At 42.6% G+C, this 18,635-nt stretch overlaps 1 protein-coding gene across 2 annotated transcripts; it reads left to right on the top strand.

The window, feature by feature from the left end:
• The first annotated feature begins 471 nt into the window (after positions 1-471).
• On the top strand, positions 472-18,264 carry col28a1b (collagen, type XXVIII, alpha 1b). 2 transcript variants are annotated; one of them, XM_030393219.1, is made up of 35 exons: positions 472-647; positions 1,162-1,304; positions 2,869-3,434; positions 5,039-5,059; positions 5,166-5,225; positions 5,347-5,400; positions 5,477-5,521; positions 5,610-5,636; positions 5,728-5,772; positions 5,854-5,898; positions 7,668-7,721; positions 9,212-9,280; positions 9,650-9,718; positions 10,294-10,362; positions 10,612-10,680; positions 10,827-10,895; positions 11,024-11,092; positions 12,382-12,450; positions 12,562-12,633; positions 12,729-12,797; positions 12,926-12,997; positions 13,772-13,840; positions 13,928-13,996; positions 14,074-14,142; positions 14,234-14,302; positions 14,430-14,498; positions 14,597-14,665; positions 14,780-14,848; positions 14,954-15,034; positions 15,120-15,155; positions 15,347-15,383; positions 15,474-16,028; positions 16,147-16,331; positions 16,620-16,914; positions 17,600-18,264. In XM_030393219.1, the coding sequence occupies exons 2-35, from the start codon at positions 1,163-1,165 to the stop codon at positions 17,770-17,772; spliced, it is 3,600 nt and encodes a 1,199-aa protein (XP_030249079.1). In that variant the 5' UTR covers positions 472-647; position 1,162; the 3' UTR covers positions 17,773-18,264. The 2 variants fall into 2 exon arrangements, with proteins under 2 accessions (XP_030249079.1, XP_030249080.1); XM_030393220.1 differs by lacking the exons at positions 472-647; positions 1,162-1,304 and adding an exon at positions 1,999-2,156.
• Positions 18,265-18,635: the final 371 nt, after the last annotated feature.

Genomic DNA, 18,635 nt, shown 5'->3' with positions numbered 1-18,635 from the left:
CTGTTTCTTTTTCTTTATTTCTGGGGAGTTATCTAGTGTACATGGATCATCAGATCGACTGCACTTTACGAGTAGGATGCTTTAAATAAGGTTAAAAACTGTGCAGTACATGGGAATCATAATAACTTACAACTCATCTGGTTTTCCCATCAGTGGGCGACAGTGGAAAAGTAAAACAATCTCATTTGGGACTCTTACGCACAGCATCCAAAACAATCTCCATGCGCAACAGCCCAAAACACAAAGCAGTGAGGCTAAATGAAAACAGCAAAAGACGAAGTATTATTATTTGATGTGAATAATAAGCTATATTATATTTTTTTCATCTCTGTGGTGCTCAGTTTTAACTATTGTGTTCTGTCCACACTACTAGAACATTCCTGCAAACACATATTGTGAACTGAACAGGAGGGTCAGGAGAATAGAGTCCTCTCGGTCAGTCATCAAGCTCTGAAGTGGACCAGGGGCTGAAATGTTGGATTGGCCCCAGAGCCCCCGGCTACACACACAGCAGCACATCAGCTCATCTGATGGTCCTCAGTCTGTCTCAGCCCGGTTCACAGGACCAGACTGAGCGGCGAAATGCCCCCCAAAGAGCCACAGCTGACTGGACTACGAGCTCTGGCAGCAGCTAAATGAGATTCTAGGTAACATATTTTTGAATATCTTTCATTTGCATTCCCAGCACAGTATGCAGTTGTTATGTATTTGAATAGCAAAGTTTATACTACACTTTAGACAACTCATTATGTTTATATTAGTCAAATAAGGCAGAATGTTATTTTTTTTCTATATATACATATTCAAAGATGCTTATTTACTGACACAAGCTCAGCTATGTTAAGGATTATGCAAAGGATGCAGCATCTGAAAGTTCTTTAGACTAATTAGTATTTGCACATATCATTCTAGCTTCATATTTTTATAATTTAGAGATTTTGTTTCTCAAACAGTCAAAGCATTTTAGAAAACACAAAATCAGTACCAGGAATCAAAACCATTACTGTTTTTAACTGAAGCTTTACAGTTCTTAGTTGGGGGGCGTTTAGCAGGATGCATGATAGTAACGTATAAAACAGGTGATTCCTATGACACTAAGAATTTCTGATTTGCATAATGCTGACGTTAATTTACTTTATTTCCAACTGCTTTGTCTACTAGGATGGAAATGTTGCTGAGGGGAAACCTGAGGAGAGGAGTGGCGCTCTGCCTGCTGCTGCTGGCTCTCCTGCACGAGGCCAAAGCCCAGAGAAGGAAGACAGGACGCAGGAACAACTACAGGCTGCATGACGATGGAGGAAATGGTAATTTCCTTATATGAGCTGTCCACATGTGGGGCGGGGAAGGTCAGTCACTGGATCCCGTGGGTGTAACAGACTTCAGGTAGGAGGACCAGACATTCATCGGTCAGCATGCACAGCTCAAGATAAGCAGAGTGAGAGTAAGAATGAGCCTGTCGGGATTACCACGTTTTGTTGGACGGCTTATTGTCTCCAAAATAACTGCCGGAAACCATATTATTGTTATTTTTATATAATTTAATGCTGTTGATATAAAATAGCATAATAAGTACACCCTGTCAAAGAGCAATTAACTTTTAGTTTAGGCAAAGTATGAGTAATGTGAAAGAATATCCTAAATAAATGAACCATAAATAATTTAAAAGCACACAAATTAATAAATAAAATGTGATCAAACACTGAAGTCTTATACTGGCTAGTTTTTCAAAATTAACGTCTCAAATCCTCGATGTTTAAATCCGAGGCAGAGTTTAGAACCAAACCCTATTTTAAGCCTTTTTTTGTCAGTGATTGAACCCAAGAATCCAGAGCTGAGTGGTCACAGTGGGACCATCGTAGAGAACGTGGAGTGGTTCGTCCACTGATCACAGGGATGGAGGTTCCCATCTGCTGAAGTGTCCTTGAACACAACACTGAACCTCGAATTTCTCCCGATGGTCAGCATGGGAACTTGCTGCCATCCATGTGTGAGGCAAACTGAAGCACTTACATACTGTACATGCTACAGTTTACACTTATTATCTAACAGTGGATGTCCTCCATTTGCACAGACGCTGACACAAACCTCATCCTGTTTCAAGATAGGTTTTTTGTTTTTTGTCAAACGATCAACACATTGAAAGCAACACGGCAAAGGTAATTCTTTAATGTACAGAACACCATTTCTCCTGCTAGAGGTCTCTCTGTCAAATCAGAAGACAGAAGCAGAGTGGATTTACAGGATTTGTTGAACAAAACCCATTGCTGATGAGAGTTAATAGAACATGACACAGGCAGAAACGCTGATGAAGGTTCTCGGTCATACAGGTCGCGGTAACTCGAAGTGCTGTATCGTTGGCAACTGGACTTGTTTCAGTTTCTTGACGATTTCACCTCTTTTCCATGAAGCTTCTGAAACGTCTAGAACGAGTCCAGCTGCCTACGATACAGCATTTAAAACACAGGTGGAAATGTTCACAGACGAGGTAATGTTTTAAAATGTCATGTGCATTATGTTTGGCCACGTTGTCCTTTTTCCTCACTCTCTCCATGAAGTCATGGTGGCAGGAGAACAAAAGAAACACACTGCTACCTTGAATAATATGACGGATTTCTCTTGGTTTAGATATTGTTGGAAACATTTTGGATAATCTAATTAGAAAACTCAATGAAATATATAACAAAGGTTTGGAAGGCTCATAAATATATATTGATTAGCTAATCTTAGTTGACCAACAGTCCCAAACCCATTGAATTATCTATCTACTTCTCTTATGTACTATAAGGACTATGCAGTTGCAACCATCTCCAGGTTCTGCTATCTGTCTTCCTCTACAGTCTTGGTTTGATGGGTTTCTTTCTCCCGCAGGTCTAACATGTTCGCTCGAGGTGGCCTTCATCCTGGACAGCTCAGAGAGTGCCAAAATATTCCTGTTTGAGAAGCAGAAGGCCTTCGTGTTGAGCTTCAGCACCCGCCTCGCTATGCTGCAGGTAGCCGGCTGGACCCTGAAGGTGCGAATGGCTGCACTTCAGTACAGCAGCTCTGTTTCCATAGAGCACAGATTCTCAGCCTGGAGAGACTTGGATTCATTTCACGGTCGAGTCAGCACCATGAACTACATCGGCCACGGCACCTACACCACCTACGCCATCACCAACGCCTCGCAGCTGCTGGTGCAGGAGACGCCGGCGGACAGCGTCAGGGTTGCGGTGCTGATGACCGACGGGGTCGACCATCCCCGCAACCCTGATGTGATCTCAGCTGCAGCCGAGGCCAAAGGTCACGGCATAAAGTTCTTCGCTGTGGGTCTGTCAGACATCGCCCAGCAGAGTCAGAATAACGCCAAGCTCCGCGCCATCGCCAGCACACCCGCTCAGCAGTTTGTCCAAAGTCTGCTGAATCCTCAGCTGGAGGAGAAACTGCTCAAAGAGATGGTGAGTGCCGCCCTCACGTGAGACGACACCAGATAAGATGGCGCTCATGTTGACATGAGAAACAACTGGGACGTTCTTTTTTAATGGCCAGCAGGAGGCAACTGCACTGATTTTGAAAAAGTCTGATTCTATGTAAGCTTATGGGGAAATTAACCCACATCTCACTTGATCTATTACCTCAGTAAACAGTTTCCTGACACGTTTTTGTAAGATTTGGTCCCATTTGGAGTAAAATAGAAGATCAAGTCGAGTGTGCTTAAGATGTGGCTACATTGTGATTAAGAAGTCGCTACCACAGTGTGTCTCTGGGTTCTCTGTCCGAACCAGTTCGGATATCTGTCTTAGTTCCCCCTACTTGTTAAAATACAGGCATTTCTGACAACATGGCAACTGCTGTAATGCAAAATTCAAGGCTTGAAAACGGGTTGGGAAAAAAGGGAAAAAGGGTTGGGACCCTCCAAGAGAACCCAAGATCAATTGAAGGGATATAAAAGGTAACTGGGATTATTTTTCTTCCCAGCTTTTATGTTAAATTCTGGATTATTTCACCTCTTATGACCTCTGAATTATGACATTGAAAATAGAATTGGTTGGGCTGTAACCATTGAAGTGATGCAAGGAGATTTAATTTTTTTAAGGGGTCACCAACAAGAAGCTTGGCAACCACTGTGCTTAACTGTGAGCTGGAACAGGGGTCCTCTTTGTTCGCACTTACTTGTGTCCTTACAAGCGGGTTCATGTCTCAGTGACAGAGTTGTGTCTGCATGATGTGGGGTTTTCCTGCCTGCTTTTGCATTTTCCACACACACAGAAATGTCGGGGTCAGAGTCAGTCGGACAGAGTGGTCTGGTTTGTCCTGCTCTCCAGAAATGTGTGAAATTATTCAATCATGTTTACAGCTTACAAGAAAGACACTATATATCAATACAGTCAAGTCAGATTTAAGTGTGAAGTGTCAATTTACAACCAAAGCTCTCATCTCATTACACGTTTTTATATAGAGCAGGGTTAGACTGTACTCTAATTAATCCCATGAGCAATCACGTGGCGACAGCGAAGAGGAAATACTGCCTTTAAACAGGAAGAAACCTCCAACAGAACCTCACTCGTAGTGGACGGCCATCTGTCTCGACCGCTGGGATAAAGAGAGAGACAGATACACAGATGTGCACAGCAAAAACATTAATAACAACAGCAATAAAAAAAAAAACTACAAGGGTCCAAACACAGAACCCTGTGGAACTCCCTGACTAACATTGGTGTGCATGGAGAATTCATCGTTCTGATAAACAGAACTTAAAGGTGCAGTGTGTACATTTTTTGTTTCAGTTGGTCAGAGATTAACAAAAATTATGAACAGAATGTAAAAAAAACAAAAAAACAGGAGATTTGATGTTAAATTCTGACTATTAAACCAGACTAAATATATCTCCTCAATTAAGATATTATTAATATAGTCATAACAATAGTTTATTTTATTAGTTCAGAGGAAAGACAAGATTTAACAAGGAGGTACCAAGTTTTCAAGTAAATTAAATAAATTGATCTTAACTGTGGTACTGAACATGTAACTGAACACGTTTTGTCTCATGTTTTGCATCCAGGCTGCAGTCGCATTTGAAGGGGTAAGTCTTTCAACACAATTCAGCATTTCACCTCTGTAATTATACTGTTTATTTTAGATGTAGCATTGACTCATTGACATTGTCTTTTTATTTTTCTTCCTGTTAGTGTCCACAGGCTCAAGTCTGTTTGTGTGAAAGAGGAGAGAGGGGCCCTCAAGGAAGTCCAGTGAGTGTCCAGAAATTATTCAAAAATCTGTCTGTGTTTTTCTGCATGTCTTCATCACAAACGACATGGCTTGAATTAGTCTTTTAGCACCTAACTAAGACTTGACTGTTACTAATTCCAGGGTAGAAAAGGGGACCAAGGCTTCAGAGGGTCACCTGGTCAGAAAGGAGCGAGGGTAAGTCAACACACAAAGACGATTCTTAACTGTTTTAGTGTCTGATTTTACTCTAAGTTGGTGTCTTTTCCTTCAGGGAGAGCCCGGCTTGAACGGTCGACCTGGAAATGACGGCCCAGAGGTAAAAAAGTAAAATCTCTTTAACTACCAAATAACATGCTTTTCATCAGACAAAATGCAGATTTTAAGCATGTTTTACCCTTTTGCAGGGTCGACCAGGTTACAAGGGAAGCAAGGTGGGTGGCGTTTAGCTTTAGCAACATGCTAATCAGCTCGATTCAAGCCTGAAGAAAACAAGAGGGTATAATGTTGTGTTTGGTGTTTCAGGGGGAGCGAGGAGACTGTGGCACTCCTGGTGAAAAGGGTGACAGTGTATGGTCATCAATTAAGTACATTATTTCCATCAATACTCACAGAGTTTATCCTCATGCTGAATTAAGTGTCATTTTGCAGGGACCTGAGGGACCTCCAGGCCAGCGAGGACCCAAAGGAGAAGAGGTAGAGCATAGATAGATGTCTTCTTTTATTGAACGATAGCAACAATGAGCTTGGTCTGCTCATTTTAAACCCAACAAATATTTCCATATACAGCATGGGAAAAAAAAAAAATCCCCTGACTTTATGTGGCTTATATATACAGCATGTTTTGTGGAGAACAGTGAGTGTCACTGCTCAGTCATGCTATCAAAGTGTTGGTCACCACTTATGTCCAGACTGAAAGCTCTCAACAGATATCTGATGGATCGCAGTGAAGCTCTGTACAAACATTCATTCATTCATGCATTCATGGTCCCGTAGAAGATGAATCCAACCGAGCGGTGACCTCCGGGGCGGAAAGATTAAGCCACGCTCCACCTCTTTGCCCATTTTTGGATTAGCTGGGAGTTAGGGGGAGTCGGGCTGTGCCAAGATGGTAACAGCTGGAGCCTCCACACTGAGCTTCACAACGGCTCTTCGGAAACCTACGGGTGACGTCACAGAGACGCCTTCCATGTCTATGAATCCTACTGACTCATGATCCCCTGACTTTTCCTGAGGTTAACTTTCGTGGTTCAGTCTAATAACTTCTGTAAACTCTTATCTTTTTATGTAGCACCGTCATCCTGCAAACACCTGCACTACCAAAGATTCATCCCACCTGCTGTTGTCTAACGAACATTAGGCCTCTGAGAGCAACGGACAATATTTCAGGGCGTAGCCAGTAGATATCGGCATAACGGATACCTAAGTCTAGACTTCCTCTTTCATGCACTGGTCGTGGTTTACAGCTTTATTAGCAACCTGAGAGGCAAGAATGGAGACTCAGACACAGACTCTTTACCTGCACGCCACTAAAACGCACTCAGACTTCAGTAAAACTCGTCTCTTGCCTACAGATTCACAGTTCTTATAGGGATTGGCAAACTATGTAAGAGAGGAAACATGTTTTACATTATACTTGCTAAATATCAACAAGTTAGCATTGTTAAAATAGCTTTTTAGCATGCTGACATTACCATTTAGCTCTTAGAACCTTTATGTCTAAATTAAGCCTCACAGAGTCGTAAGCATGACTGTAGACTTAGTCTTGTTTAAATGATTTAACTTTGATAAACTGTGATTGATCCCAGTTTTTACTGACTTGTCATCAGATTGATTTAATCATTTGAATTAGCCATTAAATCATTTTTGTAATTGTTATAATTGTATATTTGTTCCTGAGACTTCACACCCCTGATCACTCAGTTTACTGCCTGCTGTTCACTGACACACAGACATCATGTTACGTCCACATCAGACAGCCTGTTCAGCCTCCAATATGAAAAATGGAAGTGGAATTTGTCTCGTATTCATCTCTGCACTAATGGAATGTGAATATTGGATTATGGGTAATCCTGATACCAATGTGGCTTTCCAAAGCAGTGAATCCAGGCTTGCAGGATATTATTCTTTTGCAGGAACAGACTTTGTGTGGTGGGATTAGTGCAGGGACCTGGCCGCCCAGCACCACTCTTCCTCCTCTGTGCCACTGGCACAGTGTCAGTATAACCTTGTTATTTTGTGGGCTTGGCCTGAGAATCGAAGGACATGAAAGCCATGAATGTTGATTTTAATCCTGTTGTATTTTTCATTCGGCGCTGTTGGGTTCTGACCTTCAGTTTGGTCATACAACGCCAGGGCCACATTTTAAATTCATACATGACCGTTTCCTGCTGCTGGATTCAACATTTCTGTCACCAAATGAAGAAAATCGCCTCATCACATCATATTTTAAATTTGTTTTGCAGGGTGCATTAGGACCACCAGGAGAAATGGGTGCTGAGGGTCCAGCAGGACCGAAAGTGAGTTTCCTCAAGACCGCAAGATGCATTAAATTCAACTCAATTTTCAAGTCATATGCACAAATTTGATCACATGTATAAAACCTGTGCTAGGATTTGAACATTTCTTACTTTACTGCCCCCCAGTGGTTGTATCAAGAACACACTGCAGCACGTACACCACAAAAACTAGTGTAGAACTTTTTAGTTTTCGGAACCAGGATACATTGACACGTACTGAAAAATAGAAATAAATATAGTAAACATATACTTCAACGTATGGAAGTAGTTTACATATATTCTACAGTGCATATCATTATTAAGCTTCTAGAATAAGTTACATATACATTTAGATAATACATTAATAATATACTAATATGAAATATTAAATGTTGCATATATTACTAGATAATAAGCTTTTTGGAAAATATATTGCAATATTTTGTATTAGTGCAAAAATGGCAATAATTTAATATTTGTCAACATACAGAGAGAATTTTTTGACCCTTTCCTATAAATTCTTACAACATTTGTATGATAGTATTCAGACTTTTTCCATTATATAATGTAATGTTTTGTTCTGAGAATCTGATTTTTATAATAATAATAATAATAATACTGCATTTGTACTGATCACAGTTGTCACTGTTTCCATCCGCCCAGTATCTCTGTTCAGCATCCACACTGGTTGCCCGGCAACCACAGTGTGATGCCAAGAAGTCACGGCTGTTTGTTTTTTGTGTGTTTCTTTTAAAGCATTTTTCCCAAAACGTCAAACTATTCCTGTGAGGTTTTCGAAAGCTTGTTTTAAGAAATGTTTTCATTTTGTGATCCAAAAAAATCCAATCCATCATCCTCCCAGAGACACAGAGGAGCATTCTGTCTGTAAAAAAAGAATGATTATTTGGTCAACCGCAAAATCCATTTATTCAAATTGTGTAAGAATTTCTCCATTCACACACACACAGCGCTCCCCCAGACACGTTGGCACACAACATTTGTATTGTCAGACAGCAGATTTGCTCAGAAAGCGGGCGAAACATAAGATCGACCTTTAAAAATGTGTGCCCACGGCTAATAAGATGCTGATGCCTCCATCGCCACAGAGCCGTCCTGCAGCTTTCTAACAAAGATCTCTTTATGCAGATGAAATGTAACGTGATTTATCGCACATCCAGGAAAAAGTCCAGACATTAATCGAGTTTTAGAGAGGGGACAAAGGGCTGGTCTTTATTTCTTAAATGCCAGAAAATGTTTAAAAAAGACTACAGGCCATTTGGCTTCACTGATGAAGATTAATCAGCGTGTAACGTGTATTTTTATAGTATTTTCCATCAGATGCTTTTGTAAATGACAGTAAATGCCAACGGGAACAAGATGGCACCCTGTACAAAAAAAGGGAAGATGACTAAATGACTTTGGTCCCTTCTTCTGAATTCATTTCACATGTTTACAGTGTTGAACTGCCGTCATCGTGACATACATATGTCTGAATGTGTTTGTTGCCACAGGGAGACAGAGGACCCCCTGGTTCTTCTGGACCACCGGGGGACATTGGTATCGGTTTCCCAGGAGCAAAGGTAACTCTTTACTGTAAAACCTCATCCTAAAATCTAATCGATACCTAAATCTCACTCAGTGAGGTGAGGATGTTTTCCTTTACAACAGTTGTATCCAATTTATGAACGCTTTACAATTAATCTTTGTATAGTACATCATAAACACTATCTCTCTCTGTTTATCCCTCTTGTCTCACTCTTTGTCTTTTTAAGAAAATTTGCAGAACATTTTAGGACGTCTCTACCAGCCAGAGAGTTCGTTTAGTTGTTTTAACTGATAACGTGAAACCAACAAAACCCCAATAAATGACAGATAATGAATACATATCACCTGACTTTGATGAATGATTGGAAAATGTGGATATTCGTTGAACTGTGTGACGTTTACAGGGTGAAAAAGGCATCCAGGGAAGAGCAGGTCCCATCGGCCCTGTTGGGATCGGAGAACCAGGACTGCCAGTGAGTATGAAGATGGTCTTATAATGTACAAGAGTAACTGCAACAAGATCCTCTGTGTACACAGTAGATTAATCTGAAGTGTTCTCTGTGTATGACAGTGTCACTGGCAAGTAACTGAGATAAAAGTGGTCAAATTAAAGATAAATATAAAGTCACTAATATTTGAGAAGTGCTTGCATCTTTTGTTTACATAAAGTATTTCTAATATGCTGTAAAAATACTTACAAGGACATTTCAATTAAATTAAATTAAACAATCAATTAAAGTAAGTGGAGATGTGTTTTTTTAACTACATCACACAAGGATTGTACAATATTTCCCCTCTGAACTCTGGTGAAGAACTATAAACAGCACAAATCCACTCTTTTGTTATCAGTTTGCTGAAATTAAGACCGTCAAACTGTCAAACATGAGCATGTTCAGTCCACTTCACTCTCGTCCCTCTCGGGTTGTTTAAACCCCTGCTGCCCCCTGCAGCGCCAATGTGCAAAGTACAACCTGACTCTGTCTAAAGCAGGAGCATTTTGTATTTAGCATACGCTGGATTTTTATTAGAAGTTGTGTGTCTGTTCCAGGGCCCCCCAGGACCTCCAGGTGCACAAGGAAACTCGGGACCACCTGGAGACGGGTTTCCAGGTCCGAAGGTGTGTCAGGTTTTTTCATACAAACAACAACATGCAGTGTCTGATTTACTGAATAAGAATGTGGTATTTGTATATTTCATAACGTTCACTGCCGGTGCAAAGCAGAATAAACTGATTCGTAGCGTTGTGCATTTATTCAGGAATTTACATTATTGGCTTAAACATCCAATTTTAACAATTTAGACAAGTGTGAAGCTCATTCAATTATGTTATTAGAACTGTCGGTCCAACTCAATGATCTTTTTTTAGGGTGACCGAGGATACGAGGGCCCGAGGGGCAATAGAGGACTTCCTGGTGTCGGGGTCAAAGGTGACAAGGTGAAGAGACTTGAAATGTTTTATATCTTTACTCAAACTGTCTGCTGAAGCTGCAACATTTACTACAATGTAAGTGTTCACCTGCGCCTCACATACTCTGATACAGAGCTGGCTCTTTGTTTACTTTTGTATAAATCTTTTCTCAGGGCAGTCAGGGCCCGCCGGGGCTCACAGGTCCGGTTGGTGCTCCTGGTTTGGGACTTCAAGGAGAAAAGGTAAAAAACTGCTGGAACCTCTGCTAAAACTGAAGGGGAGAGACACTTTCTAACCGTCGTATTGAGTTATCAGCGTCTCCCAGCTGCTTTAGTTTGATTTGTTTTCATCTTAATCTTCTTTCTCGCAGGGCGATCAAGGCCCAGTTGGACCCGCAGGCCCCAGAGGACTCCCAGGTATTGGAATAACTGGACCAAAGGTGAGACGGGAGGGGGACGTCCAATAACTGACGGGGTGTTTGTCTCAGAAACAGAAACTCAGATAGTAATTGTGATTGGCAGTCAGCTGATTGTCTGACTGCATCTACATTGTTTTGCATATTTTATCGCACAGATGCACCTGTGGGCCACAGCTGGCCCGTCAATCACACGCCTGCTCGAATCAGTCTCAGTCTCGATCACGGCGGCAACAGAGAGGCTGCTAGTTTATAATCTGAGACACACTCAGATCAGCTTCATGTGAGATTCTGTAAATGTTACTGTGTAGGATTTGCTGGTTACTGTTTGTGAGCAGTTGATTGTGGTGGCTCAGTCTCAGTTATCACATACCATCTCTGTAGAAACAGACACGACCACACAGTAATGTAAGTAAGTAAGTAGTGACTGAGAGGATTATTTTATGAGTCTGTTCTGCAAAGTCCTGCATAGTGTAACTTTAAACAAGAAAAGAAAAGGAACTAAACATTTTTTCTGCTCTAATGTTTAGCATTTCCTTTTACGTCCTAAACTCTATTCAGGTTTTTTAAATCTCACTTTACACTTAATTTCAGTCACAAACAGCCGTCTTTGATTTTCCACTTTCTTGTTAACATGTCCTTATGATTTGATTCTCATTAGTACTAACAAAAAATCACAAACATCCAATTTTAACTTAACTTTGTATATCAATCTGGTGATGTTTGATATTTTTCTTACTGTAAAAATAAACCCACAAAAAGAAAATCAAAAAGAATGAATTGTTCTTTTTGAGTTTTGTCTTGTGTATCAAAACCCTGATATATCTTCTTCCTTTGTGCCTCAGAGCTCCATTATTCTCAATAGTCTTTGAGCCCCACCGTTAAATCTACAGTCCACATCCACACTCACCGTCTGTGTGTATTAATCCACCGCTACAAATAGTTCCCAACAAATATATTCTAGTTAAAGTAACATTTGTATATAACTACAGTACTCTGCTGTTTTATGAAATTACTGAGCCCTTTTTTTTATGTATTTGTGAACATTTATATCTTCAGTAGGAAGTAACAATAACAGTAACGGGATTTTTTACCTATACGAAAAATAAATAACAACACAAGTCTTACTTTTTACATTTTTTTTTCTCTGTAAAATGATGCTACATTTTATTCCCAGTTACACAACTACAATATTTTTTAGAATCCAGTATCACATTTGTTTGAATTTCACCTCTTTATTGTCAAGGTCAGTTTAAGCTCTGAGTTAAATCACTGAATATTCTGCTGTGTGTGCTGTGAAATTTACCTTTCAGGGGAACCAGGGACTCCCAGGTGAGGTTGGACTGCCAGGTGAGAGAGGTGTGGGAGAACCAGGACCCAAAGTAAGTCTGCTAATTTAATTGCTGCTTTCACACTTTTGCAGTTGGGGTTTACGTCATTCTGAATCAGTCTGCACGCCACTGACGCTCTTGCGCGTTATTGTCCTCTCTCAGGGCGACCCGGGAGCTGAGGGGTTACCAGGTATACCTGGTCCGCCAGGAGAGGACGGAGCCGCGGGACTAAAGGTATCATCGCTATCTAAACCTGTTTATATTTTTATAATGTATCTAATAATTCCTACCAGTCTTCTGCTTCATTAACTGTTTCCAAATGATGTCAGGGTGACATTGGGCTACCGGGGCCGAGGGGAGCTGTCGGCGCGTCTGTTAAAGGCACACCTGGAGAACGGGTAACGGACGTTTTTCACAGTTGACACAAAAATCCCAGTAATATGATATTCTGAAAGCGTAACTCATGATGGTGTGTCAGGAGGTTGTTTGGTAGAATATGAGCAGAGGTCTTGTGTTGTTCTGGCAGGGACCACCAGGGGAACGAGGGTCCAGAGGCCAGCCCGGTGCGGTCGGTCCAGTGGGACCAATGGGGGCAAAGGTTTGTAAATAAACAACAGGTCAATTATATATGAAAATGTTGGATTCTAATACCTGAATATTTATATCTGCTGATACCGACAGGTTTATGTGTCAGGGGACTAAAATATCTCCAAAGCAAGGACAGGTTGCAGAAGGCAGGTTCATAGTCCAGCACAAGCTCCACCATATTGTATATTTTCGTAGAACTGTTTAATTACTAATTAATGTATTTTGTGCCATAACACTTTGGATATAGAGAGCTGAAGTTATTTCGAATACGTTTTGGGATATGGTTTGAATTGTGCCATGAATCACACATATGATGTTTGTCAATTCAAAAGATTAGTTTCCAAGTTAGTTAAGATCACTGAACTGACAAACGACCCTTTCACATGACTGCAGTTGTCAATATGAGCAGATTTATTGTGATTTTCATCTTTTTTAGGACCTTTTCTGAGCCGTGTTGCCGACCATGTTGTTGTTGGTGACGTGTTGAGTGAGAAACTAGATGATATTTTACTTCAGTTACAAAAAAGAAATTCTTTACTTGAAAGATGATATTATAAATTGACAAACATCATACGTGTGATTCATGGCAAAACACATACAGTATCAATTTGATTTATTTTCAATTATTTGTCTCTCTCAACTCGCTACATAGTCTTTCCGAAATAAGATCCCTCTGGGTCCACAGGAAACGGTGTGACTTCGGCTTTCTTAGGCTTAAATCTAGCTATTTATTATTATGATAAAATGAAACTAATGTTAGTCTAATAAGTGTTTTCTCTTCCAGGGGGAACCAGGAATTATTGGGCCACCAGGAAAAACTGGACCACCAGGGAAGGGTATACCTGGTGCCAAGGTAAGCTCATGGGGCACAAACGCACCACAGCTGTTTTTGTTAACAGCAACAAGCTGATTTATTTGTTCTACTTCTGGTTCCTGTCAGGGAGAACTAGGTCCACGAGGTCCACCTGGAGCTGTGGGAGAGTCAGGGGTTGGCTTACCTGGACCCAAGGTGAGTCCAGCTCAGGTTTAATCTTCACGGATCCTCCCATGAAAAAGTTCTGAAACAACAAATGGTTTGGTTTGTAGGGAGACAGAGGAGCCCCAGGGCCCGCTGGGTCACCTGGACTGAAAGGTGACGGATACCCCGGGCCTCCAGTGAGTATCAACTTGCATCAACCTACAGAACATTTACATAATTTATCCCTTTACAGCCCGCATGATGTAATTATTTCACACTGTGTCTCAGGGACTTCCAGGACCTCCGGGTCTGATAGGAGAGACGGGATCGGATGGTGTTGGTTTGCCTGGACCAAAGGTAAAAGTTCAGCCCACAGAGAAGATTGTTGTTCTTCTGTTTTTGTTGGTTTTTCTCCTGATATTTTGATTTACAGTGTTTTTTCTTATATCTATAAATGTTTTATAACTAACCCTTTCCTGTTCAGGGGGACAGAGGCTTGCCCGGACCTCCTGGACCTGCAGGACCACCAGGGATCGGCCTTCTTGGTGCAAAGGTAATCTGCCCCATTTCAAACAAAAGCTTGTACGCGAAAAGCCTTTAACTTCATGTTGAAAGACATCCAGAAAGACACACAGTCTCTTTTCCCTGCAGGGTACCGTTGGCCGAGCGGGACAACCTGGTCCACCGGGGGTACCTGGTGAGGGCATCCAAGGACAAAAGGTACCGCTGTCAGCTGAAGACTCTGAAAGACTCGATGAGAGCAGCCTTTAGACAATAGAAACTTTGTATGCGCTGCATCAAGATCTCGTAGGCATCTGTGCTGTATGTTTCCAGGGGGAGCCTGGATTTCAGGGGATCTCCGGCCCCAGAGGTCCTCCTGGACAAGGTCTGCAGGGGGACAAGGTAACGACACACGATCATTGACCGAGATGATAAATTGCATGACACTGAAACAAAATGTGCAACTTATACGGGACTCATAACATGAGTGTTTCTTTCCTCTCGCAGGGGGATCGAGGGTTCAGAGGTGAAAAAGGCAAAAAGGGAGATAAAGGAGAGCCTGGAGAGACCGGAGCCATCGGACCTTTGGTACTGGAGTCATTTTTTTTAGACACATTGATTTCAAACTTTCAAACACATTGATTAAAACATGTTGATCTCTTTCAAATCACAGGGCAGAATGGGACAAAAAGGAGAGCCTGGACTCACAGTAAGTATCACTCATGACGATGAAAAACACGAGGTTTAAAAACCTTAACTAGCCATAATTAATCTTTCAGCACTTCAGATTTACGGGTGTTTGTATACTAGCAGGGGTAATGATCGCAGACTCAAGACCTGGACACTCGTACGCATGTAAACATTCAGTTTTAAAAGTATTGCGCTTTCTATCTTTCACAGAGAGATGAAATCATCAAAATAGTGAGATCCATCTGCAGTGAGTAAACAGAAACTCAAGACTCACATGTTGAATTGTAGTTGTGTCTTTATTTCTACAACGTGGCTCCTCTCCTCTCTGTTCCATCAGGTTGTGGAGTGACGTGCCGCCAAACCCCCTTGGAGCTCGTGTTTGTGATCGACAGCTCCGAGAGCGTCGGCCCCGACAACTTCAACGTGATCAAAGACTTTGTGAACGCCCTGATCGACCGAGCCTCGGTCAACAGGGACACGACGCGGGTGGGGGTGGTCCTTTACAGCCACATCAACATGGTGGTGGTCAGCCTCAGACATGAAGCCAGTCGAGATGAGATCAAGTCTGCCGTGCGCTCCATGACCTACCTGGGCGAGGGTACGTTCACGGGCAGCGCCATCCAACAGGCCAACCAGGTGTTCAAGGCGGCTCGGGCAGGCGTGAGGAAGGTGGCCATCATTATCACGGACGGGCAGGCCGATAAGAGGGACGCGGTCAGTTTGGAGAGCGCCGTGTCGGAAGCTAAAGGAAGTAACGTGGAGATGTTCGTGATCGGGGTGGTGAACGAGAGCGACCCGCTGTACGAGGAGTTCAAGAAGGAGATCAACCTCATGGCCTCTGACCCCGACAGCCAGCACGTGTTCCTGATCGATGACTTCAAAACGCTTCCAGGTGAGCCGCTCTCGTGGTCACATGACGCGGCAGCATATTAAAGGGCTAGTTCACCCAAATAACAAACACATTGCAAGTAACTGAGTTCACATTTGCTCACATTGCTCTCGACTTGCAGCCCTGGAGAGGAAACTGCTGACTCATATCTGTGAGGACGGAGAAAGGCATTTGTTCAGCTCCATCCCGAACTCCAGACTGCCTCCAGGAATCCCCGAGATCTCCAGTAACGTTCGAGAACCTCCGTACAGGACCGATACAGACACACCCACTTTCACGGGAGACTTCAGGAGAGTCCAGATGATGGTGAGGAGAACAAATCAGTCATTTTTTTTGTACCTTCCTGTTGATACTGAAGGCCCTATTACAATGGTTTATTCTATCACCGGCGATATCCAGATGCAATTTAGTAAAATCATCCAGCAACCCTCTGGAATAGCTCCGACGGTCTGTCCACCACTTCAGTCCAGACAGAAACGGCTCAAGAACTAGTCGATAGATAGCCGTGAAATTTTTATCCTAGCATGAATTACCCTTGAGTGATTACCTGACATATCGGCGGCACAGTAGATGATCTCATTCTCTGCTCTACAGCCCGGCCCTCCGGCGTCAGTCCCTGACAGAGAACCCATAACTCCACAGAGACCCCCGACCCCCGACGATAGATCCTCCTCAGAAATTCAGAGATTTCCACTGTTCGACAGGGAGCCCTTCAGACCTGTAACAGAGTTCATGCCACAGTTTGACATGCAGGACCCCACGAACAACGTGGTGATGACGGGAGCCATCGGGCCGGCGGGTCCCACTCTGAAGACCCCGTCTGAGGAGAGGATACCAGCACCACTACCGCCGACTCCTGCACTGAAGCCTTCGGACACCCGCGACTCAGGTAACAGGGAACCCTAGTGAACTGTACTCCTAAGATCCTATGTCCCCCGGTTATATGCTCTCCTAGGGTCCTATGTGGCCCAGCTCTAGGGTTGGAGTTGGGGGGTATTTCACCTGATCACAATAGGAGGGTTAATGCATGGAGCAAAATATTGAACTGGGAACAGGATCCAGGGAACAGAGTCGTGCTCCTCATCTTTAAGAGTACGTTAGCTTTCTGGGGTTGGCATTTAGCTTAAAGCATCTCTGTAGCCAGTGGCGGTTCTAGACCAGTTTTAATAGGGAGGCCAGGTTGGGGCCAGCTTTTTTGTTGGGGGGCCCATACAACCCAGGAAAAAAAGACAAATCGCTCATTCAGACAAGGGATAAATGGAACTTAAAACAGTTTTTTCTAATTTCAACAATTTTGATTAGGTAGTAAACTGCTGATACACTTTATTTCTGTCTTTCCCTTCAGTTCAAAATCATTGCCAAAAATCTGTCATTGTATTATTGATGCAGACTCCCTGTCAGGGGGGGCCACAGGGGGGTCCGGACTCAGAGTTACAGGGGCACTGGCCCCTGCTGCCCCCCCCCCCCCCCAGAACCGCCCCTGTCTGTAGCCCATCTATAGCATCACAGAGCTGCTAGCACGGCTTGTGAGCTCGGTCTCCTTAAGTCTGACACTTGTCTTTCGTTGTCCTCAGCAGAGCGCTGCAGTCAACCCCTGGATCCAGGACCTTGCCGGGAATACGTGGTGAAGTGGTACTACGACGCCACAGCCAATTCCTGCGCTCAGTTCTGGTTCGGAGGCTGTCGAGGAAACAGCAACCAGTTCGACGCTGAGAAGGAGTGCAGAAAGACCTGCGTCAAGGTCTAACGTGCACAACGCGCCTGTAGTCATGAACATGATGCTCAAAAAAAACCAAAACATTGTGCTGAGACTTCACGCCATGAAGTTCACCTCAAGTTCAGTGCCTTAGTATTTTCCTTGTAGCTACTTTGACATGGATAGGGAAAATGAACAGCAACTGTTCTTAAAGAGGCTTCAGTAAACCACATTAACCTAAAATGTAGTCGAAGGTTTAAATCGTTCAGTAGGCCACGTGCTATTAAATGTGTTTTTTTTCCTGTTGGCCATTGTGTTAATCAATCAGAAGGATGTCTGTGATGTTACTTACACTGCCGAGCAGTTGTGTTAAAAATAAAACAAACTTTGTAACCACTAACCACTTTCTGTTCAGATGAAGTAACCCTTTTGTATTATACAGCCGCGCATTTTTCTACTTCATGTCTCAAGTTTTTTATGTTTTTTAATACTGTGAAATGTCATTAAAAGGAAGAAAACACAACAAATAAACCTATAAGTTCATGCACTGTGGGGTTGAATGCACTTCCAAATCAAGTCTGTTAAGTGAATATAATGTGAGGTAACGCGTGATGACCGTGTATAAAAACACAAGGTTACACAAAAGAATAACAGTCATAGTTGTGCCTTAAATGTAATGAGCTTCAGTGGAGGAAACAGCCGGTATTAGCAGTAAAAAGCCAGCGAGAAGATCTTGTTGTTGTTGAAGGTGAGAGGAATTCCCTCCCAACAGGAAGATGACTCACTGAGCAACACTTTCTTCACCCCAAACTTTCAAGTTGGACATGATTACATGTAATTAGCGAGGAGAAGCTGCCCTCAGAACAATGCATCTTCAGCACGTGGAGTGCCTATTACGCTGTAAAAGCTTCTTC

The sequence above is a fragment of the Sparus aurata genome, chromosome 17 (assembly GCF_900880675.1).
Source record: "Sparus aurata chromosome 17, fSpaAur1.1, whole genome shotgun sequence".
Taxonomy (NCBI): Eukaryota; Metazoa; Chordata; class Actinopteri; order Spariformes; family Sparidae; genus Sparus; species Sparus aurata.
The sequence above is the reverse complement of the archived record's forward strand: the minus strand, read 5'-3'. Positions and strand labels throughout refer to the sequence as shown.

Coding starts and splice junctions, on each gene's coding strand:
- col28a1b (XM_030393219.1), top strand. CDS start 1,163: ATGGAAATGTTGCTGAGGGGAAACCTGAGGAGAGGAGTGGCGCTCTGC. Junction 12,634..12,728: donor ACGGAGCCGCGGGACTAAAG/GTATCATCGCTA, acceptor AAATGATGTCAG/GGTGACATTGGGCTACCGGG. Junction 16,332..16,619: donor TCAGGAGAGTCCAGATGATG/GTGAGGAGAACA, acceptor TCTGCTCTACAG/CCCGGCCCTCCGGCGTCAGT.